This window comes from Parasteatoda tepidariorum, chromosome 8 (assembly GCF_043381705.1).
Source record: "Parasteatoda tepidariorum isolate YZ-2023 chromosome 8, CAS_Ptep_4.0, whole genome shotgun sequence".
NCBI classification, from domain to species: Eukaryota; Metazoa; Arthropoda; class Arachnida; order Araneae; family Theridiidae; genus Parasteatoda; species Parasteatoda tepidariorum.
This window is the reverse complement of record NC_092211.1, coordinates 9491900-9513554: the sequence shown is the minus strand read 5'-3', so window position 1 is coordinate 9513554 and position 21655 is coordinate 9491900. Positions and strand designations below refer to the sequence as shown.

The 21655-nt window shown below is 28.0% G+C and overlaps 2 protein-coding genes across 8 annotated transcripts in view; one reads left to right on the top strand and one right to left on the bottom strand.

Annotated features, from left to right (window-relative positions):
* LOC107447586 (U4/U6 small nuclear ribonucleoprotein Prp3) overlaps positions 1-19788 on the bottom strand; it is a 30638-nt gene extending 10850 nt beyond the window's left edge. For 2 of the 4 annotated variants that reach the window (XM_071184236.1, XM_043049762.2), the window contains exons 1-12: positions 19512-19756; positions 16980-17132; positions 15236-15342; positions 13974-14072; positions 11136-11186; positions 10092-10252; positions 9983-10009; positions 9744-9834; positions 8108-8205; positions 7632-7719; positions 6377-6478; positions 149-207 (exon numbers count right to left, since the gene is read on the bottom strand). In XM_071184236.1, the coding sequence (XP_071040337.1) occupies positions 149-207; positions 6377-6478; positions 7632-7719; positions 8108-8205; positions 9744-9834; positions 9983-10009; positions 10092-10252; positions 11136-11186; positions 13974-14072; positions 15236-15342; positions 16980-17115 (1019 nt within the window). In that variant the 5' untranslated portion in view covers positions 17116-17132; positions 19512-19756. Of the gene's footprint in view, positions 1-148; positions 208-6376; positions 6479-7631; positions 7720-8107; positions 8206-9743; positions 9835-9982; positions 10010-10091; positions 10253-11135; positions 11187-13973; positions 14073-15235; positions 15343-16979; positions 17133-19511 lie in introns of all 4 variants that reach the window. The other 2 variants (XM_071184235.1, XM_043049761.2) reach the window with 2 other exon arrangements.
* Positions 19789-20016: 228 nt separating this feature from the next.
* LOC107447595 (Vacuolar protein sorting 16B) overlaps positions 20017-21655 on the top strand; it is a 33240-nt gene continuing 31601 nt past the window's right edge. Inside the window, exon 1 of one of the 4 annotated variants that reach the window (XM_043049758.2) lies at positions 20017-20150. The gene's annotated coding sequence lies outside the window, so the exon portion shown is untranslated. Of the gene's footprint in view, positions 21218-21655 lie in introns of all 4 variants that reach the window. The other 3 variants (XM_043049757.2, XM_043049759.2, XM_043049760.2) reach the window with 3 other exon arrangements.

Here is a 21655-nt window from a genome sequence, read left to right as displayed (position 1 = left end):
CTGTCTAAATATCATAAAGTGTCATAAAAGAATGTGAAGAACGTACATCAAGACAATAAATAAAACGCAAGGTGCCGCGTCTTCCAAGGTATGTAATAGCAGGTAGTCTTCAAATGGCAGTAAAGAAAATATGAGAAAAGAAACTTACTTATCACTCTGTAATATATATGAATCCCACCATTCGATGTCAGGTACATCTCCTTCTTTCTAGAAATAAAAACAACTCAACTGAAACAACTCACATCCAATCATTGAAAAACCAGAACTCAGTTAACAGTGTTTGTTGAAGATTTTCATCAAAGAAAGTGAAAAAGTAAAAGCCATAGTTTAAGCCCTTTACTTTAGATGCAAAGCTATAATTTTAAACTCAGTTAGCTATAAAGTAATAACTGGCTAATAATATAACAAATAACTCGAACCATTTGTCTCCAACATTGGTACCTCGTCTTACAAACTCGCAAAATTTTAGTTTCTGTCTTCTCCTTTCTCCTTGGTTATAATTCTTTCACTACCAAAAATTCCCTTGAGTTTGTTAAAGAAGTTAAAAATCTAAAACCTAATAGTTATTTGATGACCTCATTTAATGTTAAATCACTGTTTACTAATGTTCCGTTGAGGGGACTTTGGAATGCCTAAAAGTTAGACTTTCGGAATATCATTTTTCCAAATATGAGGCTGATGAATATGCTAACCTCACCCGTTTTTGTTTACAACAAAATACTTTCACGTTCCACAACAAATTTTACCGTATGACCAATGGTCTTGCCATGGGTAATCCTTTGAGCCGTATATTTAGTAACATCTATATGCATTATTTTGAAAGTAAACTATTCAAAATCCTAACTTTCCCCTTTTATAAAAGATATGTTGATGACAGTTGTGCTTTGTTAGATGAAAATAATTGTAATTTAGACCAAATTCTTAATGTTATGAACAGCATTGATTCTTGCATTCAGTTCACCTTAGAGACTGATCAAAAACTTCCTTTCTTAGACGTTCTTGTGACTCGGAATGATAATTCATTCCATACCACTGTTTTTCGTAAACCTTTTGCTGTTTCTCTTCCCCCTCATTACAAATCCTCCCACCCTCTTAACCAAAAACTTGCCTCTTTTCGGTCTTTTGTCTACCGTGCTGTTAATATTTGTTCTAACATTGATTTTCTTGATGCAGAATTAAATTACATCAATGCAATTGCTCATGACAGAGGTTATTCTCCTAACATTATTGATAATATTTATAAAAACTTAACTAAACAATCGCCTATCGATAAACCTTCCAAAGAATTTTCTAACAATTTAGTAATTTTATCCTATTTTCCTAAAATAAGTCGGCAAGTTGCTAATATCCTAAAGAAGTTTGATTTTAATATTATTTTCAGTCCTATTAATAAAATAAAATTTTCTAATTTCAAACAGCCCATTGACAGTCAAAATAGCTGGGGTATATACCAAATTAATTGCCAATGCGGCCTTTCATATATTGGCCAAACTAAGCGTGCCGTGTTAAGGAATATGAAGCTTATGTCAAAAAACAAGAATTTACACGCACATCTATTGTCCAACATTGTTGGGACTATAATCATAATTTCAATTTTTCTGAAGTCATTCAAAATTGTTGCTCAATTTTTGATTTAGATTTTTACGAGTCTTATCATACTTTCAAAAATTCCTAACTAACCACCTTTTCATTCCTTGCTTCCTACTCGTCGTCATCCATTCACCCTCCCCTGCTATTTGCCGTTGCTCTAAACCCTCTTGTGATGTCACCTTTCTCTATATTTACCCTGTTTCTCTCTCATTTCTTTGTGTTACACTGATGAAGGTTGCCCTTTGAGCATCCGAAACAGCTGTCTGTATTTTATAAATATTTTTGTGCTCTTTAACGTTGTTTGCCTTAGTTTGAAATAACGAATGTTTTAAAAGTAAATAACAGAGTGCATAGCCAAATTAGTCAACAAAAAATAAGCACCTTTTAAATCCCTCAAAAACTATTTTTCAGCACTTTGGGGTTGAATTAATTGTGAAAATGTTGAGAACAATGTGAACTGTGACTTTTTGCATTATTCGTAGCAAAAATCAACATGGTAAAGGAAAAATCTCATTTGGAAAATGGAAAAATTAAGCACTTTTTAAAAACACCCAATAAAAAAAGCACCTTTAAGGGCTTTTAAAAACGGAAAATAAGCACCTTTAAAATATTTTTTAAAAACGCTACGCCCCCTGATTAAACTTTATGAAAATAAATGATTAACTGATTTTTATGAGACCAGTTAATGTAGCATTGAAGCCTCAAAGGTTTTCACAAAACTGTGGCTTTTCTTTTTGACATTTTGTGCTATTTTCAGAAATAGTATACACAAGTGCTGGCTAAAGTTGACTTAATTCATGAATATCTGTTGAAAAGTGCAAATTAGAATTATTTCATGAGAGCCTTTGAAAAACATCATTAATTTAAGATCCTTCAATAATTTGAAAAAACTAATTCATGTCTTTCATTCAAGCGATATATCTTTAGCTGCTTTTTTTCCACCGTCATCACAACTTGAAATATAGAGCTCATTATGAATGTAGTAATATCTCTAGAGTCTTTTTGAACCTGGGTCTACTCATTGAGGAATGAACGCTATATCCCTTGAACTACCACGGCTCTTAAAGGGTACATACTTTTAAAGGGTACACACTATTAAAGGGTACACAGAAATTTTTGAAATATTTGAAGGTTGTATATATATATTAGCTGTATCCCGTTCTTTGTACAGGGTAAAAAAAAGTAAGTAAGCAATGTCTCAGTACTGAACGACACCACAAAACTGAAAGACATATACAAACACAATTAAACTAAAATAATTCCATTTTTAAATTAATTATTATATTTTGTACTTTTCAGTGGCTTTACATTATTAGATTAAGCAAACACGTTTTTAGTAGTTCAACCCATCGAAATAAATGTATTCAGAATAATTTGGCATGATGCCGTTGCTCAAGGCCAACTTGTGGTAGGCAAAATTTACAACAATCCTACAATTTTTTTTTTGTTGGTACTAACCCTTTAGAGGGATAATAAAAACCCCATTTTCTCAATATCTATATTAAAGCTTCCCAGTATTGCTGTAGTTTTAATAGGTATCAAGTATATTAATATAATACACTGTACATATATTTATATATATGGTACTTATTAGAACTGCATCAATTACCATAATATTAGTAGCGCTCATAAACAAAAGTAAGCATCATTAGCCTCAATAATAATACAGCAATTTTTTACATTTCTTCTAAATAAATTAGTGCTATTCCTCTATTAATTTTGCTAAATAGTTCTTATAGTATACAGCTTATTTTTTTAAATTTCAGTTAGTACTTATTCAGGGTGCGTAGCCAAATTATTCACCAAAAAATAAGCACCTTTTAAGCACTTTTCAAGTACTCGAAAAATATTTTTAAGCACTTTAAAAAAAATATCATAATTAGGCAGGTTTGGAAAGTTTTTGACAATTGACGTTTTTATCCTGTTTTAACCGTCATGTCAAAAAATTTTTTTTTTTTGGCATTATTTTTGACAATTGTCAAAAATTTTGAAATTTTGAATCATGTAAAACGAATGGCATTTTCATTCACTACGGACTGACAATGCGTCGAAATAGATTGGGGTGGAATTAATTGCGAAAACGTTGAATAGAACAATGTGAACTGCATCTTTTTCCATAATTCGAAGCGAAAATCAACATGGTAAAGGAAAAATTTCATTTTGAAAAACGGAAAAATTAAGCACTTTTTAAAAACACCCAATGAAAAAAGCACTTTTAAAAGCTTTTAAAAAACGAAAATCAAAAATAAGCACCTTTAAGCACTTTTTAAAAACGCTACGCACCCTGTTATTACCAAAATTTATTAAGCCTCATTAGCACGAATAATTGTTCAGCAATTTTTTACTCTTCTAAACCGATTAGTACCAATTCTCCATTAATAAATTTTTTTTAATGCACAGCTTATTTGCTATTTCAGTTGGTACATTTTACTAAAATTAGGAAGCCATTAATTTTGATGATGAAGCCATCGATTTTCAGAACATATCATATATTTTTTATTTAAATTAAAACCTATTACCAAATGCAATTAAGCATCGTTAGCGAGATATGGCAATTTGTATACTTCCTCTATACGAATAAGTACTATTTATAAATTAATTTTGCTTTTCAATACATAACTTATAAGTTTTTTACTTCAATTGCAGTTGATTTCAAACTATTTAGTTCTATAAATTAACATTTTAAAAGCATAACTACAAACAAAAGAAATACATGGTCTCATATAACTTTAGAAACACTGATTTGGCGACATAATCTACATATGCTATCATGTTCATGGCATTATTAAGCATATCTGACATAACGAATAAAAAATAATTAAATAATTAAGAACATGCAAAAAGTCTTATTTTTTTAAAGAGAGCTATTAGCTAGCATATATCACTAATATTTAATTATTTATTTTTGAGCGAATTTTGAGCTCCTTGCATCCGCTGTCTTAATTCCAGTATGATAGAAAAAACGGTTCTTAAGTTACAACAGAACAAAACACATAGGCAAACTCTTAACTTTCTTTTTATTATTATATTACATACATATAAAAACCTTCAAATCTTCTTAAAATAATATTTATTTATAATAAGCAGACAAGGGGGATAATATTTTCTATTTGTGTTGATGCTGCTTAAGAAAAAAAGGATTTTCAAATAAATATTGAGATAAAATTAAGTAAAAGATAATTTCAATAGAGGAAGTTTTGTTTTTTTGAAAAACATGTTGTTTGTACCTCACATGTGCTCAGTTGGTCATATAGCATATTTCATAATGCAACATACAAATTTGTGAAATTTATAATTCAAATTAAGGTGTGGATATATTAATTAGGAAAGAAATATTTTAAAAAAGCAAATACATATTTTGCAAGTACAATGTCGCAAATATATAGAGGAATAAATCCTTTAAATATTAAAGCAATCAGCACCAATGAAGATTTTATTAATATATATTATATTAGCAGATATTATATTAACATCTGTTTAAAGTGTCAAAATTGAAAACCATTTTCTTAAATTTTTTATAAATCAATTAAATAAAAATTTTAGAATTTGTTTGATTCAATAACTAATATAGTCTATATTAGTAATATACTATATGAAATCTATTAGATTTCAAAAAGTATATGATACTGATTATGATGTATAGAAAAAAATATATGTAATAAGTGCTTATAGCGTAAATTTATTATGGTAGTCTTAAAATTAATTTTTTCAAATATTTTAAATAAAAAAAAGTTATCTTCAATTACTTAACAATATATCTAAAACTAAATTGATTAGTAAATGAAATTTATTTGTTACAAAGGCTATTTAATTTAGAACAAATAAAATGCTTTTTATTTTACAATACTAGTTTAGTGTTTTATAACAGTATAAAAATTAACAAAAAAAAGTTTCTTACAACAAAGGTAACAAAATATTTTGTGTGCTATTAAAAATTATATTATTTAAAGCATTCTTACTATTATTAAGAATTTAGTTTTAGCTTGTTTCTGCAATTTGGTATTTGGTTTTGCGAAATATAGATTTTTTTAATACAAAATATTTTTTAATTTAATTTTTGCTAAAAAAAAAAGAAAAAGAAACATCCACAGAATTCCAAAGAAGGTTTTTGAATAGCTCATATTTATGTATCTATTTAAAGGGGAAACAAAAAAAATATTTTTTTTCTTATATAAATAAAATGTTTTAAGTGAATCTTTTTAAAACTCTCATACCTAATAGAGTATAAAAAGCTTGTCTGTTATATGTTCAGCATAGAAGAAGAATGACCAACTCTGTAAAAAGTCAAAAGTATTAAACAGCACATGAAACGAAGGTTTTATAAAATAAATTTTATTTTTAAAGTCTGCTGCCCAAATATGCTTTCTTACTAATAATATTTTTTAAAAAAATTGTATTTATTAAAAGACACTTTAGACATTTGTTCTGGAACAAATTTTTAATAACTGGAAATCTTACAATCTCATCTATGGTAATCTGGCAGATAGTAAATTTCTCATTACCGATATGATCAACTTACTTTAAAACAGAAAAAAAAAATTAAAATTGAAGATACAAGTGATCCAATAGTTGATTGTTACTTAAACGAATGGAATTGTACAAAGCCAAAATGGAACTTAAAATTATTAAACACACACCTGTCTTATAAAAAGATGTTACTCAAGTACGGAATAAAAAAAAGTAAGGAATAACACTAAGAGTACTAAAAAATAATTTAACAAAAAAAATATCCTCTTTTTTTTCAATTAGAAATACATCAATGATACAAACAAATTTCAATACTTACATATTCTTTTCGGGGTACAATCAAAGCCAATTTGGTAGCAGAGGAAATTCCTGTCTTACGGGCTGCTTGAGCAATTTCTTCCTGCAATTTCTCTAACTGAGCCTACAAATAAACATATTGAACTTATGAACGAAAGCCATCTTAAAATAAAACAAATAAAAAGTATTAATAATTTCAATAAAATAAAAAATAAAAATTTAATTCATGAAGAAAAAAAAAGGTTTAACTTGGCGATATAATGCAGGGTATGATAGGATTTTTTATTTTTAAAGTTTGCCCACTTTTGTTGTTGATTATTTTTAGCAGAAAATGTTAGAGCACAGCGTTTTCAAATGCGCAGTGCGAAAAAAAACCCTAATAACTTTTTATTGCAATTTAAAATATCGTCTACACTAATTAATAAGCATGTTTGAGGTCAAACCCTGGACCCATTAAGATCGAGTCCTAAAAGGTGAAGATCGGATCATTAGATCAGAAGTTATTCAGGGTGGTCTGTCTGAATAAATTTTTTTTCTTCTTCATTTTCTTTGTGTACTGTACAATAAAAACATCTTCATATTAACACTTCATTGAATCATGTAGAAATTCACTATTCATGTGCATCAACATCACAGCTGATGATGGCAGGTATATCAAACATGTCATAAACTAAAAACGAAAACCAGTTTAATTTTAAAATACTTAAACTTAGTAATTTGTTAAAATTTGATTTTTTATTACATATAGGTCAATAATTGTCACCCTGTATTATCATATAATATAAATTTAATAAAGTCGTACTTATGTTTTTTTATAATGTTAATAATACCTGTTTGATCGTTTTTGAAACTTGCAGAAGCCCATACCTATCATTTAGAAACTCTACCAATATTTAAAGGAAAAAAATTGAAGCTTTTTTGCTTTGAAAATAAAAACAATAATTCTTGATGGTCACTTAAAGAAATAGTTGCAGAAGCTAAAATTGGGATATCAGTGAAGCCAGCAAAATGAAACCAGTGCAAACATTTGAAAAAGGCCCGGTAAGCCTTTCAAACAATGAGGAAATTTCTGTAAAATAGATGTAAGCATAAAGCATGATGACTTATATGTATACATATGAATAAATAAAACAATATGTGATGTCATATTTAATACATTGCTTTAGTAGAAAATACTATGATTATGTTTTTAAAAAAAGAATCACTAGACTACAAAAATAATACATAAATAATGTGTTTTGATTGAAAAACTCTGAAAAATATCATATTTTACTCACTTTGGTTCTTAATCTCTGTGCCAACTGTTCAAATTTTCCTTTATCATGAAATTTAAAACCTTTTCTGGGTCTTTGAAAATTTTTAGCACTGTTAAAAAAAAGAGATAGAAAAATATTTATAAGAAAAAAACAGACATGGCAAAAATAAAACAGCATTCAACACTTTTACAAATTTGTTAAAGAATTACAGCATCATTATTTGAAAACAAAGCAAAATAAAAATTATAGAAAATCTGTAAAATGTTCATTCATATTAAAACTTATAAAATTGCTTATTAAAAACTAGATTTTAAAAATAACTAGAAATCACATAATAGAATAAGTTTTACAATGATACCACAAAACAATGATAAAAACAAATTATACTATAAAAACGATCAAGTGAAGAAAAGTTATGTTTAAAAAAAAAAGCTTCTAAGTGAGATAAATAAAGTATTTTAACATAATATATACTTGTAAAAATATAAGATACCTACCTTACTCTGGGATCATAGAACTTCTGCTCAAATAGTTCTTCCATTACTTTCTCATGACTCATTTTGAATTGGGCTCTCTTTTGAGCTCTTATGTTAGCCTAAAAATAAAAAGGTTAATTTCATTATTCATTGGAGTTAATATTAAATTACTGATAATATTGATTACTGATAAATTCCAATTCTGAAAATATTACTGATAAATTCCAGGTTTACTGTGAAAAAAAAATTAGTGCTTATGTTTACATAAAAATTTTGTTATTTGTCGTTAACATGCCTAAATATGTGTGCAGCCTATTGTTATTCAACCTGCTATGCAAGTGGCCCTTCACCAGGGTTCGCCAAGTGGGCCCACTTTGAAAAAACCCGCCCGAGTTTTATTGGGCGAGCCCACCTTGAAAAACCCCACTTGGAACGATAAGTGGGTTTTTTCAAAAAAAAAAANTTAATTTTATTACAGGTAAAAGTCAGATGAAATTTTAGTGTTTACTTATACAACACTATTTAATAAATAAAAATATTTTCACAGTAAAATTTATGAGCACTAAATGAAAAAACCCAATTTTCCCCGGGTTTTTTCAAATAAAACCCAATTTTCCCCGGGTTTTTTCAATAAAACCCAGGCGGGTTGGGTTTTTTCAAACCCTGCCCTTCACCCCTATAATAACCGAAATAATTGTTACAAGTTACGCATTTTTTGTTCATAATTTATTGTCGGTCCCTCAAACTTATAATCTATCTCACATAAGTTAATGAATTAATAATCTTATTGATTTCTGTTAAGTAGAGGAAAAAAATCACATGCCTATTCTAACATCACAAGAATTTGCTGACTTCTATTCAAGGTTTCACTTTTAAAGTCACCTCTTTCCCCTCAGTTACATGAGAAAAGCAATCGTTTGAAAACAATGTCAAAAACGGAAGAGAAAATTTCATAATAGCCAAACTTGGGCTGAAAAATGAACCAAAATTTTTTGTAGTTCAAATGCAAAATCTTTCTGCAAAAATGCTGTCGTGATTGTGCCACAGGGATTTTACGAGGGAAAAGGAACAATTCAAATATCATTTGACTTTATAATAATCTACAATTTGTAATAATTGCAGGAAATAAAAAAGCTAAAACTACTCAAAATCTCTAAAATTAACCCGTAATTTATACACATATGAAAAATATTATTAATAGAATACTGTATAGATCACTAAATAAAAGAGAGAATTTAATAACAAATGTTTTAAATAACACCATCAATTGTAGAGTTTGTTTAGTAGTTTAGACCATTGAATCAGCCTAAAAAATTAAAAGTCATTATAAATGGATCATGAATTGGACACATTGCCCTCTCTTGTACGTCCAAAGATCCAAGAACACATTCTGACACGCAATATAAACAACCGGGATCACGAATTTCTTACTCTACAGTTTCACATTAGAATGCTGTATTTTATCTTAAAGACATAGGTTTCTATTCAGGTTCCATTTCTATAGTTTTACTTTTTGAAATTACTTTTACCAAGTGTGAAGTAAAATACAGTCACATATGGTTCTTGCACTAGAAATTAAACTAACAATAATGAAATACTAAAGAATTAAACATAGACTTTCACAAACGTAACAAAACATATACAAAAACAAATTTACTTTTAATGTTGGCATGTGATGAGTCAGGTGAACTTCTTTGCCAGTCATGTCTAAGGTTCGTCCCTCAGAGTCCAAAATCAATGGTGCAGGTCTAAAAAAAAGTTAAAATAAATGTAAAACATCTACTTTATTTTATTTTTACAACAAAACTATTTTATTTTTAGAACAAGACTTTTATTTTTACAATAAGGTATATTCACAATAAGGTTATTTTACTTTTACAGTAAGGTTTAACTTACTTATGGGTTTTAGAATCATCAGGTTTCCTAAAAAAAATGTTAAAAAAATATGTGTTACACATTAACTCTAATTAAAAGTAACATTATTCAAATATATGAGATGATTTACCAGTTGGTGAGCAACGTTGGTTTTGAGCTCAGTTTTGCTTGTATCATCGCAGTTAATTGAGCAATTCTAGCTTTATTCTCAGAAAGAGATGGAGCTTCTGCTGCCGCTGAAGATGAAGCAACAGTAGGCGATTGATTCATAACACCAGTCAGAAGCATTTGCTGCAAAGGAGGGAGAAATATTGAACTTATAAAATAAAAAATGCATCTGTCATCTTCAAATTATAAGAGATGTTACACTAAAATAAACAGCTCTTTTGAAACCAGGTTGAAATCTGAGCTGTTTCATGGCTTTTTCTCAAAATTCAAAATTGTAAAAATGATATTTCACACAAAATTGAAATTTGTAAAAATGGCCTTTTATACAAGATTTTAGATATGAACAGCAGCACATATCAATAAAATTTAAAAGAATAAAAAGTTATAACCCATAGTTTTACATCGTAAAAAAATGCTTAAAATATCAAAAAGAGATTTACGGAACAGAATTTGTGCCTCGTAGACAAAATCAAACCAACTTGAAATTTTTTCTTCTTCTCCTTTTGCTCTTGCATTAACAACAACTGTGGAAGATTCAAATTTGTGAGTATGGAATTACATCATTCTTGCTTCATAAGTTTTTTAAAAATTAAAAAATTCTTTTTAGTATTTTATCAAGTTACTGTAGATATTTATTATGAAATATTTTTGATATTAACCTAATTAGTATACATTAAATAATATAAGAAACCAGAAAAAAAACTTAATATTTTGTACAAGTTTCTATTATCAGAAAGATACAAAAGGCTGCTGTTTTCTCTTCTTTATATAATGTTAAGTCTATATAAACTATGAGTTTGTATAGACTTAAACACAACCGTTATATTATTTTGCACTGATTTTGATGCTATATAATATTAGATTTAATATTTTCCGTTATTTACTCGCACCATTTTTTATTTTAGAATGAGAAAGGGGAACACTTGAATGTTAGTAATTTATAAGCCATTAAATTTAAAGAAAATAACACACCAATTTTTCAAACCTTTTGAAATTAAAATATTACCTTTTTTCTTTCTTCTATCATTCTTTGTGCATTTGCCATCATTTCTTTAATCTGAAAAATAAATAATTTGATTGATAATTAAAAAGCAAAAATTAAATTGTACATTTCATTGCATAGTTTTACACCTCTGTAGTGTGTAAATAAATGAAGAAAAAAAAACTTAAATACTTTTTACTATAATGTAAACATTTAAAATCTGGCATTTTTTGCGAATGTCAACACAAACACAATATGGATTTACGAAAGTTAATTATGTTGGATTATTTGTTAAATTATGTTTATAAAATGTAACATTATTGGTGGTTTACTCGTACAGAAATATGTTGACATTCATTCTGTGCAGAGTCATAACTGAGGAATAATTAATGTAACAAATATATTGGACTGATATCAAAGTGACACTCACCAAAGAATGTTCCCTAATTTTTTCACACCAAACCACTCATACTTCGAAGTAGGCATTTTTTAAAAAAATATTTTTAAAAAATCCTTTTTTTTTTATAAATATTTAAATCAGATTTGTTTTTTTACACATTTACCAATCAAAGAGCTAAAAAAACTTATTAGTAATGCTTATTATTTGGAAACAATCTAAGCAAAGTACTTACCTTAAAATACCGAACAAGGCCCCGATTTAATTAAACCCCCACCCATACATTTTGTGCGAATTTTTATCAGCAATCTAGACCGAAAAAGACCACATTTATACAGAGTTAGATTATATAGAGGCACATGTACACACCGTTCTCAGATACACCTGTGGAAATTCTTAAATTTTGTGGATACTTCATTAAAATTAACAGTCCACATGATTTAAAAAATCAAATTGAGATGAATAGCTTAATTTTGTTGTCAATAACTTCAACCTTAGTGTTTCTCAGATAAGAAAGTTTATCAAAAAATGCATCCAATGGGGAAAAATAAGCCAAAAGAAGGCTTTATTGTCAATATCTCAAGAGTTTTAAAAAGATGCATATTTTTCTTTCTTTATCAGATCAGAGAGTAGGAGGCCATAGCTTTGGTGGTTATGAGGGAGATTTGCTAACCTTTAATATGTGTCGTATGATCCACAAGTAGTAAATATGTTGTAAATTTCCAAAAAATGTTAAATTATAAGTATTTATCCAAAAAATACTTTATCGACTATTTGGCAAAAATTCCTTACATAGTCAATTTTCTTGCACTTTTTTTAAATTTTAACAATTTCGAATGCTTTAATAATAAATAAAACTCTGCTGAATCTTTATTTATTTTCCTTCTTTTCCAAAATTTACATTTATCATACATGCAACAATATCTTCATGTTGTCACTAAAATATTGTAATTGTTGCAATGAAGTTTTATATTACTATACTCTAGAGCAGTGATTCTCAACCTTTTTTTTGTCGCTGCACACTTTTAAGGATTTCGAAATTTAACGGCACAAAATGAAAAAAATTAGTTTATAAGTTGTTTACTTACCCATAATACACTGTGTTAAATAATTTGTGATAATAATTTTGAATGTGAAATAAATAATATGTAATACAAAAGCACGTCTATTAAGAGATTAATTATCTCTTTCAACTAATTTTTTATAAGTTTGTAAGTTATTTTTTTGCTAGTTATTGATTGTTAGCTTGTTTTCTACAGTTATTAACTGTTAGTTTTTAAACATTGTTATTTATGTTGTGATTTCTTGTTAACTAGTTTTTTGCTAATTATTAATTGTTAGCTTATTTTTTTGTTAGCTATCCTTTGTTAATTTGCTTTTATAACTATTAATGGCATAGCTTACTTTAATGATTAGCTTTTATTTCCGTTTGAAAGTTAATATTTAGCTTTTTTTCTTTTGTAAATTAATAATTTNTAATTAAAATGATTAATAATAATTATGATTTAATGATAGTGGAAGTAACTGCAAACTTTCAAAGACAAGTGCAACAATGGGTTGTGATGGCTATTTTTCCTTTCCCATATAAATCTATGTATTGACAGCAATGACAAACTAAACAAAAAGAGTTAAAAATAACAGTTCATGAAATCCATTGTAGAGTTTGGGGAAAAAGTAAAGAAGGGTTGAGGAAGGAAAGGGCAAAAAGGGTATGGAGTCTATTACATAAGGGCACTAATTTACACTTTGGGGGCACTAATTACATAAGGGCACTAATTTACTTACTTAATTTACTTTTGACTAAAAGGGCAGCAGGGTGCTGCGCCCTGTTTACCCTGCCTAGAATGAGCTCTGGATAAAACTCCGGATGGTTGCGGCAGATCTTTTATGGAACATGTTATTCAGCAAGAGACATGCGAAAACCACCAGTCCCGCATTAAACACTAACAGAGCATGATGTAAACAGGTTCTAGTTGTACATACCTTGTAACTCTACGTATTATGGAAAATCATTTAATGCTTCCTAATATGGAAGTCAAAGAAAGAGAAGATTCTAAAAATAACTCCTCCTTTGAAATATAAATCTAATTATAATTTAATGGTATGTTTTCAGCCTTGAAGTCCCAAAATAGAATTTCTACACCTATTCTTTACCAAAGACATTTAAAATGAAAACGAAAGAGTTTTAATGTTGTTATTAATACAAAAGTATTTATAATTTTTGCATTACATATACATACTTTTCTTTAATTTAAAATTTACTCGTGATAAAAAAAAGCGTCATAATTTTTATTGCATCATTTTTAATATTTGGCGGCACACAAAAGTGCCGCAGCACATTGGTTGAGAATCTCTGCTCTAGAGTCTGAGAAAAAAAGGCTAAAAATTATTTTATAAGATGGCCCAAAACTTCAGCTAACTAACAAGTTATATATGACAGTATCAAGTAATCTAATAAAATGTACCTGTAAGGTGGTTAATTCTCCTGGACTAGGCTGACCTGCGACAGGAAGGTTAGGATGGTCCTCCACTTTAAACTTCTTACTGTTAGAAACATCTTCATCCTAGAAATCATCAAATTCATTTACTTATTTATTAAAAATAACAGGTTTAATAAGTACATTCTAATTAAACATTTTACTGTTCAAAAACCTAATAAAATATTGTTATAATGAGCATTACTTAAGATTTAAAAATTAATTTTTCAACAACTTCTGGAAAATTTCTATTCTTTTTAGAAGCCAATTTTGCAAGGTTCATCATTTTTCTTTCACAGATTAATTTGATTAAAATCAGCTTTTTTAAAGATACTTTGAGAATTTAGTTAATAATTAATGAAATTTCATAAATATAATTGAATTATAATTTAAAATTACTAAAAATAAATAACAGTACATTTCAAACCATATAACTGCATTAAAACAGTGATACATAAGGTAACCAAATGAATGATTCAAATTTATCAAAAAGGTAATGGCAATGTCTCATTATTAACTACAGTGGAAAGTCCTGCATCTGTATTCAGCGAAACTTCCGCAAGCTGGGATAGATTTTTCCGTATAATATAGACGTAACATAATCAAAGTCTTATAAAAAGGGAAAAAAGGAAAAAAAAAATGATAAACATAATATTTCAGTCAGTAACATTTTATTATTATGATATCATATAAAAATGTTTGGAAAAAAAAAAAAAGATCATTCAAAAGATTTAAAAATTCCAGTCATTGAAGTTGAATAGATAGGGGAGAAAAGTGTTCTCCCCATGTGTAGGGAGAAAAAAATGAGATCTTTATGTCAAAAAAAGGTAGTGAAATAACAAATTTTAATTTTCTTTTAGCTAGAAAGAATCTATGGTTCTATAATCAACCGTTGTCAAACTATAAGAAACAGCATGTCGCTTTTGCTTTTCACCTCTATAAATTTTAAGATTTTCAGAAAATAATCTCATGAGAGTTGTAATTTATTACTTCAAACTAAGCACTAAAGTAATTTTGTGGATTGAAACTTATTGACACAACAATAAATTTCTAAATTTTGAAAAATCAATACAAATTTGATTGCCTTACATTAAAACGCATAGTAAATCTGAATGGAATCCTTTAAATTTTTTTATTTAATTAAATCTATAAATCCTGCTATTTGTAAGTCAATAAAGCAAAAAATGATTGAGAGGGTCAGTAAACGAAGCAACACAACACTTCATAAATAAACATTTTAATTCACTTACTCTATAACGTTTTTTGCTTTTTCTTTTTGATTCATTTCCATAGTTTTTAAGCAAAAGTTCAGCAAGCTTAGAAGCCCTTGAATCATCCAAATGTGAAGAAAGTTTATCTGAAAATAGAAATAATAATTAATAAGTATGAAGTAGTAGGTTAAATGAACAATTAATGTACCAACTGTGATTTGAAGATACATTGTCACAGAACATTACAGAGTTTCTGCAGAAAGATTTTTCTTTACTTTTCTAGAGAAATCTGAATCATGCATTTAGATAATCACTTTTTGACACGCTCACCTTACACTGATAGTATCGTAAACCAATGTAATGTTTTGATTGTACTTTCGGCAGTTAACAATATTGATTTTCACATGATTTTTGAATATGTCTTGATATATTTCAAACAAAAAGTAAAATTCAAATTGTGCGCTTGAGTATTTACTTTTTAATCAATAATTCTATCGAATCTTCACAGTTATTGCCATTGATTTTTTCAGTTTTTAAATCCGACATTTTTTACACAATATTATTTACTACAACAACCTAATCTTGAAACGAAACACACATTTCAGGAGTTTAATTAGTGTGATTTCGTCGTCGATCACTTTCTAGGCAATTACTACAAGAGTTTGTTACAACTACTATGAAAATTTCGACTTTCAAATAATTGAAGATAATTTAACTTGATACATAAATTTATTTAACTTGTTTTAAGAGCATACTAATGTGCCTTTAATTATAATAGATAAGGGAAGTAACTATTATTTATAGAACAAAAGAGATCCTTAAACCTTATGAATATTTTTCAATTTATATAAAATTATAATTATTCTTATTAACAAAATTTCCATTACAAGTGCCGAACTTTTAGCATGATACTAATATTTCTTTTTTTAAATATCTAAGCTGATTACAGTGATTTAAATTCGAAATTAATTTGAACTACTTCATTTATAAAAAAATATCAGCATTTACGAAATAAAATTATTTATGTAATAATTGGAATGAAATTATTTTTCAATTTTTTACATATATTAAAAAAAAAGTAAATAAAGAAATTTGGGAAAAACATTGAAAAAATTACAAGAATAAGTTTTATATTTCACTCTGCCAGACATGCATAACATATTCAGTTATCTCAATATTCAACTACACCAAAATTTTTCTTCTTCTTTCTATTAATAAAATGTTTCATTTATAAGGCCATTATTATACACATTTAAATCTTCCAGTTTTTAGAAATTGTGGATGAATTTTTTTTTGTTACTTCTTTTCTTAAGGCTTTACTTTGTTACTATAAGCATGTGCGATACCTGTAGAACTGAATTACCTTAGAAAAGCAGGATTTTTTCCATGTGCAGTATCCTTTTTTTCCACGTTCTATTATTTTCTTTCAGAATGATTCCCTTCCCTCATGTGGTATCATTGTAAGCAAAAGAAAGAATTTATAATAATAGAACCAATATATTAATGAAAGAAGGATATGATTTCTTCCCCTTGCCTTGCACACATCCTTTTTTGTATCTCTAAAATGCTCTATCCTATGTGCATGGTCTCATTCACAATGATATAAGAATTTTAAATAATTTTGTAAGACTTAAAAATTGTTCCTATCAATTATAAAGATACTAAAAATTAAGGACTTAAAGGCCTTTAAAGCAGATTTGAAATCCGAGAGAATAAACACTTTTTTGTAAGAAGTACAATGGGTCAAAAGCTGTAGTAGAATTATAAAAATAAAGTATAATACCTGAAGTTTTCCTCAGATCATAGCCTTTGACGAGACATCGAACGGCTACTGAAACTAGGGAGGGTTCATTGAAACCCAGAAATTTCTGCACAGTTTTATCAACATGTGGCTTCAACTCTTCTTTTGTCATGGACATATTTAATCTTCAATGTGCTACATACAACATTAAATACATAATTATAACATGAAAATAAATAGATTTTAAATATTTTTATAATTTGTACTTATAACTGAAATATATCCATCATTTGTAATATTTTATATACTGTTAATAAATTGTGTTCTTCACAATAAAAGTAATAATTTAAATTACATTTCCAAAATAAATATCCAAAACAATAATTTGATCAATAAAAGGAGAGAATTTTTTTTTAGAAAATTCTAATAGCATTCAAATTATTCCATGTCCAAAAGTTCAAGGCAAATACATCTAAGTAGAGTCATAAATTTATAAACTTTAACAATCTTAATGACCAATCAATCATTTGATAATACACAATGGAGACACATGTTTCCTAACTAACTACTTTTTAACTCGCTGATATTTCAGACACAATTTTAAATAAAACCAATGTATCTAAAAACAAGGTAGGAATTTTTTTTTTAAACTTTTATTTAAACCATTTTTTAGGCAATATGTCAAATGATATTTTAATCCCTTAATTGAAATTAATTAAAACATTCCTAAGTATTTCATAACATTTAACAATTCCATTTAACTATCAATTAATGTTTTTAATGAACAGTTCATAAATATTCACTTTTATTTCTTAAATATGCTAATATAAATAAAATTTAAAAAACTAAATACTTTAAATTAATGATTACTTTAAAACTTCATTGAACATATAAATTAAAAACTCCTAACATTTAAATTTTATTTTACTTATATATGCTTAATGACCCTTTGCTTGTCTATATTTTAAAAATGCAATACTTCAGTATTATTAATTAAATTATTTAGCTGTGATTATGAAATACAGCTTTTTTAAAATTAATACAAATTTAATATTTATGGGAATATAGCATAATTTTTTATAAATGATACTAATTAAAAATTGCTTGATAATAATGGAATGATGAAAAGGTACAAAAATGACATGGGGCCTATGTAAAAAAGTAAATTTGAGTAGGTACTAGCGGTTTTATAATAAATACAGCATAAACTAATTCCCCCCCCCCATTTATTTCAACATAATGGAGCTTTAAGTTTAATAAAATCAGAGTTAGTAGTCTATTCTAATAATGTATAGTAAAATATACAATTATATATATATAGATTATTCTTTATTAAATCTATTAATATTTCTCCCAAAAAAGACATAGTCGAAATAATTTGGCAAATAATACTTTGCCAAATATTAGATCAAATATTCAGCAAAAAAGTCAAATACTGAAGAGTTGTGGAATATTTGATGCATCCCTAATCAAGATACCCATTGATTGAAGATTGAACTTTATTTTAATTTTGATTAAAATAATCCTGAATTTCTAGTGGAGTTATCACTAGCTTCATTCGTGCATGCTTTTGAATTAGTAGGTGTAAATTGAATACTTTTAAAGTTGATAATACACAATTTGAGCAAAATTCATAGTTATTTTACATAAGTTATTAAAAATTAAGCTATAGGAGTTATAATATAATTCACAATATACTTCATAATCATGTTCATTACCTATCATACTTATTAACATAAGCAAGTAACCTTGTGAAGCTTTATTAAACCCATTTGTAAAGCATTACACATTATTTTCCATTTGTAATGCATTCCAACTATATAACTATCCAAAGCTATCAATTAAAGAACTACCGGAACATTTTTTTTTAAACTTTAGAAGCATTTTGCAGGTCACCAAAATCAAGTAAAAGAAATGATTAGGTATCTAACCAGTTGTTACATTCTTTAAATTATTGGATTATTCTGAGATTAAAAAGCCTTTTTCTGAAAAAATTCCACATTTTTCAATTTAGAGTCCCAAACTTCCTGTAACTATCTGTCCTATCACTCTAATTTAAACTAAAGGGGGGAAATTCCTGCTTGCAGACATAGAATTAAAGAAAAGCTAGACACAGCTAATAAACAAATCCTTTATTTTAAAAAAAGAAAAAGTTTGTGCGAGTTATGTTAAAAAAAATTATAAAGCGGAATTTTTTTTAAAAAAAGGGCAGCACGATAATTTAGCATTACCAGTATAAGCATATTTCAGGGTCAACCAGAAATTGAAGTAGAAAGCGGGAAAACGTACGTAAAATAGGAGTTCTACTGCAGTTTATAGGCATTTAAATCTAATGAAATTTACATTTAAAAGAACCCAAACTTAGTTAATGTGTTCTTAAAAATACAATGAGTTGTGGGATTCATAGATTGGAGAAATAATAGTGGTAATTAAAATATTTAATGTTTGGGAAGTCCTTTGAAATATACAGACCAGTCTCCTGTCAGACAGAAGCAAACCTAATTTAGTATGACCCAACCCTAAAATAAATACTTCATATTAGAAAACCCATTATAGCTTAAATTTAAAACTTACAAGAAGGCTTACTTTTCGTCATTCAATTAGCAGCTCTTATTTCAGATGAATCAAATGCTAATTTTTCTAGTTTACAAAAAAAGCTTTAAAACGCCACGAGTCAGAAAAACTTTTTCTGTTTGTATCTACAATCTGTTTTTTAATTTAACAGTAAAGTTTTTATTATCAAGCTATAATATATATATGTACATATTTTTTGCAACAGTAAACAACAGTTGGTCTAGTTGCGGTCCTCACTAACCCGTTTAAACCTGTTGCCAAATTCATCGTTCGTAATATCACAAAAAAGTTTAATCAGTTTAATAAGGCTGTTGCTTGGCTGACCGCTTTTTTAATAAATAGNCGTCAAAAACCTCACTGTCAAAAATGTCGAAAATGTCAAAAACCTATATTCATTTTGATGTTTCAAGGAAATGAGGATCAACTAATTTACAATAATTAATTAAACTGTATACACTGTTAAAGAGATCCATTGTTCTAGTTAAAAAAGTCAAACGGAGCAATTGAAAAAATTTTCTGTAAATTTCATCCTATCTCTCACTCAAAGCAATTGATTAGCGAGCTAAAAGCAAAATACTGTAATGAGCTCCAAATATACCTGTCAGTTGAAAGATCATCATCCACTTTTGTTTCTGATGGGTATTTCCGAAATTTTTTATATTAAACATTAAGTGATTAGTTTTTCTTTCCTGTAGATTTAAATTCACTCCTTCTAATCATTGGTATAATTTGTGTTTTCTTTTCTATTTATTAATGTCATGAGAGTATGAACTGTTTCTCCATAAGGAAATAAAATATTCCCTTAAAAAATATGTAAAGATTTGCCCAGGGGTGGCTACGAGTTATAACCCTTCGTGTTGGTCTCCTAAAGTGATGTTTTTTTCTTCTTTTTTTTCAAGCTTCTAGCGGGCCGTTGCCAAGGCTTGGCGAATATTGCAGCAGATAATGATATGAAATCTATCTCCTGTAATGTAATTTTTCCGCCTGGAAAACGAGATTTTCGTATCGTGATCTGAGGCAGAATAATCGCCTAATTTTGGCAACTTTCGGGCAGCGGTCGGATAAATTGTAATGTATTTTTTACTTTCTCGCTGTCCTCTGCCCGGAAGTTGCCAAGACTTGTGAATTATTTTGTCACAGGTAGCGATACGGAAATCTCCGATGTGGGGTTAAAGTTTAAAATCAATTTGGTGCCTTGGCGATTGTAGTTGACCCGTCAAATAAGGATATGGCAATCTCTTAGCCAAATGAATTTTAAACTTGCAATTTTTCTTAAAATAAAATGCAAAAGTTAGTCCAGGAGTGGCTATGAGTTATCCCCTTGAGTTGGTTCCTTTCTGTGATTTATTTTAGTTTTTGCTGGCATCCGCCCTGAAGTTACCTAGATTTGGAGATTATTCTGCTTCAGATTAAGTTATGGAAAAGTTCCACAATAAATAATCGGGGAGATTCCCGTTTTGTGATCTGCGGCAGAATAATCGCCAAGTCTGGCCAACTTCCGGGCAGTGGCCCGCAAGAAACTAAAAGTAACATCACAGAAAGGGACCAACTCGAAAGGTATAACTCGTGGCCAGACCCCATGCAAATATCTACAGGTTGTTAATAAAAAATTTGCAAGTTTAAAATCTATTTGGCACCTTGGTGATTGAAGTTGAAGCAACAGATCAGGATACGAAAAATATCCCCAAATATTCTTATCTTGCTGTGTATGTATCTTCTATTTTCTTCCTGACTTATTTCTTTTTCATTGCAGATCAAAATTTATTTAATTTTGATTTGATCGTTAATTTCGTTACTATATCTAGACTATCCCTATTTTCAAAATGTAATGTGAATATTGGGAATATTTTCCTATCAATACATGTTTGTGCAAACCAGGGTTGGGTTTTTGACGTCAAAAAGTGGTTTTTGACATGACAAGGGTATAATACTGGTTTAAACCGTCAAAAACCCGTCCAAAATGTCAAAAACTGAAGTTTGCCAAAAAAATATATAAACTTCAAAACTACCAACAGTTGCCATGCATTATATTGAAATTTAATTATACTATAGGTAATCAGCAGGTTTTAAAATATTTTTTAATTAAAATTAAGGTAAAATAACAGATTTAAAATCTCAGAAATTTATATTCAAATGCATGTGCA